This window comes from Gossypium arboreum, chromosome 7 (assembly GCF_025698485.1).
Source record: "Gossypium arboreum isolate Shixiya-1 chromosome 7, ASM2569848v2, whole genome shotgun sequence".
NCBI classification, from domain to species: Eukaryota; Viridiplantae; Streptophyta; class Magnoliopsida; order Malvales; family Malvaceae; genus Gossypium; species Gossypium arboreum.
Window position 1 is genome coordinate 21,864,114 of NC_069076.1, and position 12,345 is coordinate 21,876,458.

Genomic DNA, 12,345 nt, shown 5'->3' on the forward strand with positions numbered 1-12,345 from the left:
CATGATTGATGGTGTGAAAATGATCGTAGCAATGGAAAAATGTTTTTCAAGGTTTTAATATAAGACGCATGCATCATACTGCATTCTTGATATGTTGTTAAAATGAAAATATTTGCTTAATACAAAGATAGTAATTAGTGAACCTTTATTATTTTTCAGTTCAAATATGTCTCCTACTCCTCTTATTAGCATTCTTACTAAGAACAAATTGAATTGGATAACTTTCGAGAATGAAACAAAAATTCATCCTTGACGAATCGTGTTCACCTAAAGCTCAGCCTAAAGCGAGAAATCGCTAGAGAAATTCTGACTTGATTGCTTGATGTTATATGTTAGCTAGCATGGGAATTTTGTTGCAAAAGTAACACGAGAATTTTCTTACTACAAAAGAGATCATGAAAAATTTGGAGGATTTGCTTGGAGGTCAAATCGCATTGGATTGACAATCCGGTATTACAAATTTGATGAACTCTCAACAAAAACCTGACACTCCAATCAAAAAACATATGCTTAAGCTTATGGGACTCTTTGAAGAAGCAGAAGACAATGGGGCTAAATTAGACGTGAACACTCAGATTGAAATAGTGTTCAAATCCTTGACCAAAGAGTTCGCTGGCTTTAGGGCCTCTTATAACTTGGGGAACAAGGTGCTTACCTTGACTCATCTCATGAAGGAATTGCAATCCTATGAATTGGTGTTGAATGGGGGTAAGCTGGTTCAGGAGAAACTTGAGACAAACTTAGTTGTGGGCCCCTCGTCCTCTAAGGGGAAGCAGAAAGCTAAGGGAAAGAAGAAACTGATTACGTCTTTGGTTCCACCTTGTATGGATAGAAGAAGACTAAGAAGTCAAAATATCCTAAAAAGATCAAATGTTTCTTTTACAACAGGAAAGGGCACTTCAGATCAAACTATAAGGAGTATTTGGATTACCTAGCCAAAAAGGGTAAAGGTATGGAACTCTTTATGGTTGAAGCTTGCTTAGTGATCAATTGACAACTGGGTTATTAATTCTGGAGCCACAAACCATATGTGTGTTTCTTTACAGGGGCTCAACGAAATTAGAAGTCTGCGTGACAAAAGCCTCTCGTTGCGGATCGGTGATGAGAGCTATATTCCAGTCAAAGCAATGGGAGAAGTTATTTTACATTTTGATAATTTTAGAAAGATTGTTTTAAAGGATGTATTTTATGTACCTCGTTTTAAGATGAATTTAATTTTTGTAGCATGTTTATTTTATAACAGTTATTCCATGATATTCAATAAAGGGATTGCTATTCATAAAAATCATTCTTTTATCTGTAATGGATGCGATGAAAAACAATCACTATTTTATCAAACCAAATAACTACTCGATGCTTCAAACTGAAATGGTGAATAAGAAGCTTAAAACTTCTCACCCTAATGAGGGATACCTATGGCACTTACGACTTGGTCATATTAACCAAGAAAGAATCATTAGACTTATGAAATATGGTCCTAAGGATGCTTAAGTATGGTTTTTTATTCATTTTTTTAAAACTTTTGAACTTTATTTAATATTTTTATAAATTTGGTTAATATTTTACAAATTTATAAAAATTATTTGTTTTAGTATTTTTTAATATTCTTTTTAAAAAAACAAGCTTTGAAACAAATGACCAGAACAACTATATGTCCAAATTCATTCCAACATCCCTTTAATTTTTTATTTTTTTAAAAAAATTATTTTTGCTGACGTGACAACACCGTTAACTGCCATGCTAGCGCTATAACAGTGAACGTTAGTCAAAAGACTTATTTGATCAGTTTTATTAGTTTGGGGCTTGATTGGGTGCAAAAAGTTCGAAAAGGCTTAATTGATTTTTTTGAAAAATATTTGAAGGCCAAAAATACCATTAAACCAAGTATTTGGTGAAGAATTGAACATTGAACCCCAAGTTTTTTTGGTTTCATTTTCACAAGCATAATTTTTTGTAGATGATACGGAGACCGAATTCAACATTGGATTCACTCCAAATTCGCTGCAAATTATAACATCCAAAACCATAAAAAGTTGATGGGATATAATTGAAACGAAGAAAAAAGAGCGGATAGGATATTTGGCCCCAGGAGAATAATTATGAGACCAAAAAACTAGATCATGGATTATACATTTACATAATATAAGAAGTCCTTTAATTGCAAGGAAAGCTTAGTTTCAGTCCCTAGGGAATGTAGTTCGTAATTGTAATGCAAGCCACATAATCATCCTAAGAATACAGCAATTTAGAGATAGCAATAGCTACAAACAAACTTTTGAAAACAATAATCCTCTGCGATTGTGACTGCTTTAAGCAATGATTACAAGGAAAAAGAATTATCAGCATTTACTAACATAGCATTCTCGTATTCGCATATGAACATGAAAAATTAGATATATTCATTCCATCTAGGGTATTAGGAAACAACAGTCTCACTTGATTTCACTGGTTCTGGTGAGTTTCTTCTGGGTTCTTTCCTTTGCCTCTAAGCATGTCAGTGACCCTCATGATTCGCATGAATCTGGTATCCTCTGCCGCTGCTGGTGATGCTGCAGACTGCAGAGCTTCAACTGGTTCAGTTGGTGATTCCGTAATTTCTTTCTTGCCTAGCAGCCCACCTTCACCAAAAAAGCTAGTCACTGACGACGCAATCCCGAGGTGCGCTCCCATCACCTTACTTAAAGCCTCAAAAGTCCCACCTGACCGTTCTTTCAATATTATTTCAAGGGCTTCTTTGTGTGCCGGATCTAGTGCATCGGGGTCTTTTAATAAGTTCTGTATGGTGGGGAGGAGGAAATCACGGATGCTATTTGCAGAAAGATCTGCTACCCAAAAAAGAAAAAAGAAAAAAGAAAAAAAAAACAAGAAAAGAAGGATAAGCACCAACATTACATCAAAAGAAACCTTATTTTTAAATGCAAATATCTATGTACACAGATGAACCATCTGAGAGGAAACAGAATAAACTATTACAAATTAAAAGCAGCAATATTTTATGTTTCCTTCTTGTTGCTGGATACTGTACTGAGAAAAGTTCAATCCAGGCACACACGAATTAATGCATGACCAGAGAGCATCACTATGAGAAGGCATCACTATGAGAAGGTTTGATCTGTGTCCAGCATGGAAATGAATCCGGGAGGAAAAAGCCTCCAACAAGGTGTTCGAAGGAAAATATAGAAAAACGTATTCTTACTACAAACATAATATGATTATTTTATAAGAAGAAACATTTAAGGGAACCTGGAAATAAATGATAAATTAATTGCAGTAATCATTATTACTCCTTTCTGACATCCTACCAACATGCATGATGTTCATGGTTTTAAACTGAGATTTATCAGTATCTCTGGGAAACCATTAACTTATGATGAGACCAGAAATAAAACCAAGAGAGGCATTTGAACCCGCTGCCCCCAGGGCAGTGCATCTTGTCCCCTTGGTTTTAGTGGACTTTCACTCTCCCCTCACCCTTCTATTTTTAGTGATGACAATAACGGAGAACAGAGAATGGGAGAAATATTGTCCCCAGCAAATAAGACAAGCAAACCTGTAGCATCCAGAGCACGAATAGCTTCACAAAATGCATTAGCTCTCTGCCGACGACGCATCACATCCGTTGAAGAAACAGGTGTGTTTGTCAGTTGGAAAATCTTGGACAAAAGATGTAGATCACGTTAAGGAAACAATGGGTTCTCGCAATAAATGGACAGTGGCAACCACCACAATGGCTAAAATAAAATACACAAACTCAATGACAGAAATTCTAAAAAATTGATTTGCACATGAAAGTCAAAAGGATATAATCCCTAAGTCTCTCCGTTGTATGTGGAACAGCTACCACTAATGAACGGACCACAGCAATAGTTGCTTCAAGGGATCCATCTTCAAGAAAAGCATCCATTTGAACACGTATTTTATCAACAATCTGCAACATAATAAGTTAGAAAGAACAATTCATAGGAACTGCACCAGCATGAATCAGAACAAAAACCCTGTACCATATCATTTTTAAAATGTTGTGCCACAGCTCCAAATGCATCTATGCTTGCATACTTCACATTCAGGTTTTGGTCAGAGCCAAGAGTAATCAGGGCAGGGAGAACATGTGTAGACGCCACTTTTGCATCAATATACGGCACCTGTTAAATGAACAAGGTCAATATCTCTTATTATCAGATGTAGCGGGATCTATTTGTTTTTAAGGAAAGAGAAACATACAATGACTTTGAGTATATTGGCAGCACTGATCTTCATTTCTATATTGGAGCTTACAACCATTTCCCACAAGATATTGAATATCATGCCATGATGTTCTTCGAATGTGCTGTATTATTGAAGAATATTATTTGTGAAATGTTCAGCAATAAATAGAAAATAATTAGGACAAAGGTTCTTTCAATTACAAACCAAAGGAAGCGGACAGCATTAACAATATCCATGTTGTGTGTTGTAGACCGACTCTCCTTCGTGGCACCTTCCAGTAGCAGCTTTCTCAAGTAGTCAGCTAATTGTTGACGCTTACCAGGAGATCCTAGAACACCCGCCAAGAGAAGTGGTAGGACCCCTAGAATAGCAAGTCTCTCTGCCACAGCTGTTCTTGGTCTCAAACCTGCAACCAAGAAACAGTTATGGAATATGCAATGATTAAAGGTCAACAAGATTCTATGAATCCAATACCTTTGATTCTTGAATGAATGTTTGGAGGGAAAAACGTCAGATCTGCATCATCCCCAATTGCTATCAAGAATACAGGCAGCATTATGTGTATCAAATAAGAATCCCCAAAACATTCAGAAACAGCCAACAAAAACTGCAATAAAGTGATATAGATTAGAAACAAGAACAACGCATTATTTTCAATAGAACAAGCAATGCAAAGCAGAAGATGCCATTAAAAATGCATACTGACCAAACTACCTTTGTCATTCGGATTCTTAAGTTATCTTCTTTCTGGGGTAACAAGCAAGCCAGCTGTAGCAAACCAGAAAAGCAATCGACATGCACCCATTCAAATGCAGGCCATTCAACATGTCCCCTAGTAGGATATTAAAATTTATGAAAATCAAAATCTGCTCATAACTATGCCATCAAATATCTCATATGCTGATCCAAATGTCAGATATAAAAGGAAATGCAAGCCTGGTAAAAACAACAAAGAGAGCAAAAATTTACCCTGCATACAGTTCAAGTATGGAGCTGGACAACAATGTCCCATTTGAGTCCGAAACAGAGGAAAATGGGCAAGTCTCAATTGCTTTCTGATGAATAAAAGGAAGCAATTTAGCCAGCATTCTTAATGAAACATCAAGATTCCAACGCTCTTGTTCACCTAAAACACGAAGGTGGGACTCCGCAGACCCTTCAACACCAGAAAGAGGTGGGCAACGCTGAAAATATAGGTGGAATGATATTAAAATGTATAAGTATTGCAAACTGGAAATGTGGTAGTATTGGCTGGTAAGCAAGAATTGAAAGGACAAAATGCTACCTGAGCAGAGCCTAAGATATGAGAGAGTAGAACTCTCAAAATATGGTCTAACTTGTTTCCCCAATTTATTATTGCAGGAAGTAGTTCTTTTAGTGTTGTTTCAACCACCACTCCAGATGGATCACAGGCCAATTGGAACATCAACTCCTCAACCTATTGAGGAACAAATAAGACATTAAAGAATCTTTATCTATACTAGATTATAGTACACCCATGATGTGGGAGAAAAACAGAATTATGTGTGTATTTTTCTAGTTTTTTAATATAAAAGATACAAAAAGACAAAAACACCTTCAAAATGATATAATTTACTTTGTAAACCAATGATATTTTAGTCATTACTCAACTGAGTTGGTGCCTAGTTGACTCATGATACCAACTCAATTAAGGGCTTAATATATAGTATAGATATATATATACAAATAAATATATACTACCATACTCTATTTCTTTCAGGTCATGATATGATATTATGCTAAGGGCAAAAGGCACCATTCCCTAGACCATGGGTCATCAACCTGTTCTAGAGCTTACACTGTAGCCAATTCTGTCAAGTCAGAATTTCTTCTCCATGATTGCCTTGAAGCATATTTAGTGAAGCTGACCTTGAAATATTTATCCATAAGCGGAAAGAGTGGGAGAAACAAGGCCAGGTTGTGTGCAGCAGCTTCTCGAACAACCGTTGCAGGATCTTCTATTAGTTGTTGCACAATAGATAGAATAAGAGAATCACGAATCTCAGGTCGGACAAATTCAGCAAGCTCTCCACATGATTGAGCAACCAGCAATCTACGCTCCTCATATGTATGATTTATCTGCATTTAGAAAACCAAAAAGAAAAGAGTGATATCACGCTACAACAAATATAACTGAAAAAACAAGAAATAAGCAGTACAGAAACTCACTTGTTCCCAGCACTGGGGAAGCAATTCTGTTTCTGTTCTCATCTCCCCCACATTTTTAGCAAGGTTAACACATGCCTGAAATGAAGTTGAAAAGACTTAGCAAAACTTGTAGCTATTGGATACTAAAACCTGATTCTTTGAACAGTAACATACATCCATTATAATTCGCCTTTGCTGCTCATCTGGACGTTTAATCAAATTGAAGAGTGTGTGTGTCAATGAATCTCGAGTGCTGCTATCTGGATGCCTCTCGATGGCACACATTATCAGCGGAAGAAGCTCCTACAGATAAATAAAATAAATAAGATAGACTGACAGATGTTCTAATAAAAGGTAATGTAGTCAGAAAGTGACTGACAGATGTTCTAATAAAAGGTAATGTAGTCAGAAAGTGACCTCCCGATGATTGATCAAAACATATGGTACAATCTTAGGCAAGGCATCTGCAAGAATTTGAATAGTCGCCAAACCCTGTTAAATTTACAAAAGAAAACTCAGCACCAGACATGATAGGTTTACTTGAATGTCTTCAACAGGAAAGATAAAAATAGAGCAGACACGGAGACAACTGCAAGGGTGGTGAATCTGGACGGTGAGACATGAAAAATATCATATCTTGCATTAGAGACTCTATGCACTCAATCTCCCCACAAAATCCAGAGAAGAGAAGCCCCTACTACCACCCTTGAGGATAAGGATATAATATCATAAAAACTTACCATATTCTCAGGAACAGGTTCACTGCCAAGGTTTTCAGAATTTAAATGCAACCTGCTATCTTCTGATGGTGGTTTCTCTTCTTGTTGAGATAGGTTTCTACCATCTGGGAAACCATCAGTACTGTTAGAAGGATTCATAATTGACTCTGGCAAATTTTCTTCAGGCTTGGGAGTGCTGTTGTCGAATGTTTGAACTGGCATTACCAGCGTGTTGCTGTCTACAACTTCTGCTGGTTCAATATGATGAGAGATTTGAGTTCTATTTTCATCCATCTCCACGACTTTCTCTTCAGTCTGTATTGACTCTTTGTCACCACAGCTGGAATCAACTAAATCCGAAATATTTGTTTTTTCAGCCTTTAATCTTTCAATTTCCATCTGCAAAGACTTTATTTCTTCCTTGTAACTTTCTATAGCCTGGGACTGAGTAGAGTCAAGATTAGCAGCCACTGGATTTTGTAAAGAACTAGATCCTTCAATGTGCATTTTCAGAGATGTGATTTCAGCTCTACAATCATTCAGTTCCTTCCTTTGGTTTTCCAAGGCTTGCTTCAGATCTTGTGTCTGAAAAACGTATGAAATCAATGTAGTAATCACCATTTTAGCATTATCAAGACCCGCTTAAAAGCAATTATATTAGAGAGAACTACCAGATTTTCCTTGTCCTTTAGATCCTTCTGAGTGGCTTCCAAGGATTTTGTTAATGCATTTATTTGACATTCAGCCAATTCTTTGTTTTTCATCAAGCACAATTTCTCATGATTTAAACTCTCATTTGCCTCTTTTAGCGAGTCATTTTCTCGAATCATAGAAATTTTCTCCTGCAACAGAAGAGCATTACTGTCTTCAATGACAAGAAATTCACAGCAAGTAGAAAACTCTACATGAAGTGTAAGAACAAATATTGTTGAAACATTGATCCTTTATAATCATAACTGAACACTTCAAATGCCAAAGATACATTAAGTCAAGCAACATGCATCTACAACATAGGTAAGAAACATCTATAACAAACAATGTCAAAAACATCAAAATGTAACTAAAAGAAAGGTGCTCGTAGAGAAAGATATTGGATCAAGAATCTGTTCTTTTCTCTAATTGATATCTACAGGCATAGATATTTCCTCAATGAAACAATTCCAAATGATAATAACGTATAATAAGTTTGAAGTGCTTTCTTAGTGAATATCACAACTGAGAGTTCAAGTTGATTTTATTGCATTCAGGGATTTGAAAGATATACAAACACAAGCATGCGACTGAAACAGTGCTTCCCATGAAGCAAAGTCAACAATAATAAAGGACAATAGATATAGAGTATAGAGATGAAATATGTTATTATTCAATATGAATAGTATAAACATCTCGCTTACCTCAGCAGCTTCTGAAGTTGAAGACAGGTACTGGTAATAATAATGGCGTAACGCATCAGGTACAGATGCTGGTGACTTTTCCCAAACATCTAGGTTTTGATCTGTAACCTAAAATTATATAAGATAAATCAGCTATGACAAGTTTTAAGAACTAGTCATAAAAGACGCACATTCACCAGATTAGACTCTTTCTTCATATCCTTCAGGAGCCTCAAAACATACTTGTGTAAGAGAAAAAATTAAGATTTAGAACAAATAAAAGATGAAAAATTGGTTCTGAGAACTCTATAAACCATTATAGCTTCTCTCTCTTTGTGCTGATTTCACCATTTGAAAAGATGTCGGAACATCCCTAGAAAAAGAAAATTACTTAGGCTCTAAATTTGAATAAAAAAAACGGATCAACCCCAGGCTGTGTTTTCTGTTTTTTAAACACCCTTCATGTTCAGAAAGTCTACATTTAAGACGTTATGAGACAATTAGTTTGTACTTCTTAGCAGGTTACAAATGATAATTCAAAAATTCCACAAATTTCAGATTATTGAGATTTGCAGGGAAGCTAGCCCTTGCAGCCAAACCAATCACAAAAGATGTTTAGATCTTCCACAGCTAGTTGGTGCAGATTTACAAAATTAACAAGCAGCAACAATAAGAAAATGCTACCAACTTTTCGCATACCTCTTCATAAAATGTCATTGCAGTTAGTCGATATCCAGCAACTAGCAAATATTCCTTTACTGCACAATTTAGATCTTTACGCTCGTTAGCTTTCAATGGGCCTAAATCAGAAAAGGGAGCATCTCGCTTTTGCCGATGTATTTCCGGTGCATGATTTACATGATTGCTTACACTTGGTTCTACATATGCATACAACATAAAAGGAATTTAGACATGCCAGATGCATGGTGACATCTAATAATAAAAGCAATGTTGTCAAGGGTGCTAGGTGCACTCGAGACACTAGGAACTCTATATAGCCCGAGGCAGAAGGAGCAAAAAAAGCGCTCGCCCAAGTAAACCAAGGCGCAAACATATAAATGAATATATATAATGTGTATAAAAGATATGTAACTAGTACATATAATTAATAAGTATTAATTAATTAGTAAAAGAAAGATAAATTTTAATATAGTTCAATTTATAAATTCAAAACATTGTTCAATGGTTTAATTGTTTAAGATTAATAATTTACTTAAATGTATTGTAAAATAAAACACCATAAGAATGAAATTAAATATCATTATCAGAAACTAGCTCTAAATTTCCTTCATCTTTCTTGAAAAAGTTAACTAGGTTTTTATAAAATAAAATTGGTTAATAATTAATTAAAAAGTCATTTATGATATTTATTATATTTTTCTTTTAAAAGTCAAAATAAAAAAAATAAACAGGAGAATGGAATGACTCATTAGTGAAGCACATTTTTCGCGCCTGGCTTTGCAACAATGGCGCCCAAAAAGCACACCAGGCACTCGCCTGATGATGTCACCTTGCCTTGAGGTGGCTGAGGCGGTAATGGCCATTTGCACTGCGCCTTAGCGCCTAGGCGCATGCCTTGACATCACAGGATAAAAGCATGCACAAATAAAACAATCCCCTAAAATGCCCAATTTACTGCTGGAAATCCTACAAAGCCCGCCAGAAAATGCAAAATAGTTGCCTTCGAAAAGGTACTGCTGCAGAAATTGGGATTTTTATTTGCAAAGAATGACATGAATATCTAGCATGGTTAGGAGAAAACTATATTTCATTCTGTGCATAGACATAGTCATGCAAGGTGGCCAACCTCATGTAATGCAAACGGAGCCAAAAAGAATAATTCCCTTATTCTTTACCTTTAATGAATGTACCAACAGTGCACCTATATTTTATTTAGGTAGCCACTCTTGAGCATTTTGTTTCCTCTAATGATTCTTACAGCCATAAACAAAAAGCATGCTGACCATGTAATACTCAAAGAGACTAAAATTTTCTCTAAAAATACACACACACACACACACACAAAATAAAAAATAGACTGTTGGATTTATGTTTTTGCCATTTGCCTTTGTCTTTTTTAGATAAATATAAATAAGAAAGAAAAAGGTAATAAAATAAATAGAAAGCAAAAGGCATGTAACAAAAGCATAAACCAGATGGATTCTAAGTGCATCAATACAAATATTGATGAATAAGAAATGTTACCACTCGATTTATCCTGAGTGAGATCTTCTTTTCTTTGTAACTCAGTCTTGAGTTTCACAATGTCTTCTTGAGCTAAACGTAGTTCATATTCACAAAGCGCTAGTTTTTCTTCAATTGCTTCTTTCTCTTCTAGCAAACTCTGAGGATCTAAAACTGCAGTTCAAGAAATAAAGGTTAGCTGAAACCATCAATAAGGTTCACATAGTCGATGCTAAGTCTAAATTGAAACCATCAATAAGGTTCACTAGCTATATCTTCAGCATAAGCATTCCATCTTCCACATAGAATGATATATATTTTCTAGCAAGATCGTAAAAATGCCTTCACTAACAACCACATTACGGTAGAATTAAGCTGAGCGAGGAACCATCCTTAATTCTTTACTCTCTATCAACTGCGAAGACAACAAACTAACTTGCTTCTAACAAATTCAGCTTCCACTTGGTAATTACTTGTATTACTAACTTGAACTTTCTAAAAAGTTTATATAAGGCAAATTCCAATGATTAATTAAATTTTTAAAAAAAAATTAAAAAGAAAAAACATTGTACCTCGAAGAGAGTTGTAACGGGAGATTTGATCGGGAGGAAAATGAGAAGGATCAGAGAAGAACTCCTTGAGACGAATCGCTTGAGCATCACGGCCATCGTCGAGAAGCTCGTGGAGTAATTCAAATGCCGTTAACAAGTAATTTTCTTCCAGTAAAAAATTCACCACGCAATTGCATAGCGAAGATCTTTCTACATCCATCATCCAATTCCTTTCCCGATCAATCAATCTCCGTCGTTCAACAACACTACGATCTAATCAACTATTTATCTCAAAACAAAATCTATATAAGTATTTATGGTTTACGAAATGACTGCAGAGCTCGTTGTTTTCCAAGTCCTTAAGCTGAAATGCGAGGAAATAGAGCTGGGATTTGGTGTGGCAGCGAGGTATGAAGATTTCGTGGATCTGAAGAGGCTTTTATATTTAGATGTGGGCGAGGGGTAAAGGAGGCCGTTGGATCGTTCAAATTTAAGAACGTGCGTCGGCGCTTGAGAGTTTTGAGTAGCGTCAGCCGAAGTCAACGGACCGCTTCGCTTAACTGCTTTGGGCATGCTTTAGCATTGTTGGACAACACAGTATAAAGCTTGCTTTATAAAAAAAGTTCTTGTTCGTGTAAAGTGAGTGAAAATATTTTTGAAATTTTTAAAAAATTGGGAATATTTTAAAAATAAATAAATTGTTGTGAAGAGTTAAGATATTTAAATCGGAGATTTTATATTTTAGATTTTTTTTACCTTAATAATACAAAAAAAAAATAATTTAATAATTGAAATGGCACGTCATCAAATTATTTATGAAAATGGTACATTATAAACACTAATTAGGAGTGGTGTCTGACAAGGTCGCAACACCATCTATTTTTTTCCCATCATTAGGTCATAATAAATTATAAAAAATAATATTTTATTGGCGGTGCCACCCTATATGGCGACACTGGTATATCACACATATACTGGGTAAAGTACGGGTAGCATATAGGTTAGTGTTGGAAGGGGAATGTCAGGCAACATCGATCCCCTATATATATCTCAAGTTTATGTGTTTTCTTGAAGTGTTGTAGCAGCTAAACGGATAAGAAGAAAGGAAAAAAAATGTTTGTAGAAGAGGAGAAAACAAAGAAG

General features: G+C 35.6%; 1 protein-coding gene across 2 annotated transcripts; it reads right to left on the reverse strand.

Moving 5' to 3' along the window:
* Positions 1-2,132: 2,132 nt before the first annotated feature.
* LOC108460732 (uncharacterized) lies at positions 2,133-11,804 on the reverse strand. 2 transcript variants are annotated; one of them, XM_053031087.1, is made up of 20 exons: positions 11,224-11,804; positions 10,673-10,825; positions 9,167-9,345; positions 8,489-8,596; positions 7,766-7,936; positions 7,116-7,679; positions 6,793-6,867; positions 6,550-6,678; positions 6,397-6,471; positions 6,097-6,306; positions 5,492-5,644; positions 5,176-5,390; positions 4,921-5,038; positions 4,681-4,813; positions 4,411-4,612; positions 4,222-4,327; positions 4,002-4,142; positions 3,803-3,928; positions 3,551-3,665; positions 2,133-2,822 (listed from the first exon to the last, which is right to left on the reverse strand). In XM_053031087.1, exons 1-20 carry the CDS (start codon positions 11,423-11,425, stop codon positions 2,443-2,445), a joined length of 3,555 nt encoding a protein of 1,184 aa, XP_052887047.1. In that variant the 5' UTR covers positions 11,426-11,804; the 3' UTR covers positions 2,133-2,442. The 2 variants fall into 2 exon arrangements, with proteins under 2 accessions (XP_052887047.1, XP_052887046.1); XM_053031086.1 differs by having other exon boundaries at positions 2,133-2,825.
* Between the last annotated feature and the right edge of the window lie 541 nt (positions 11,805-12,345).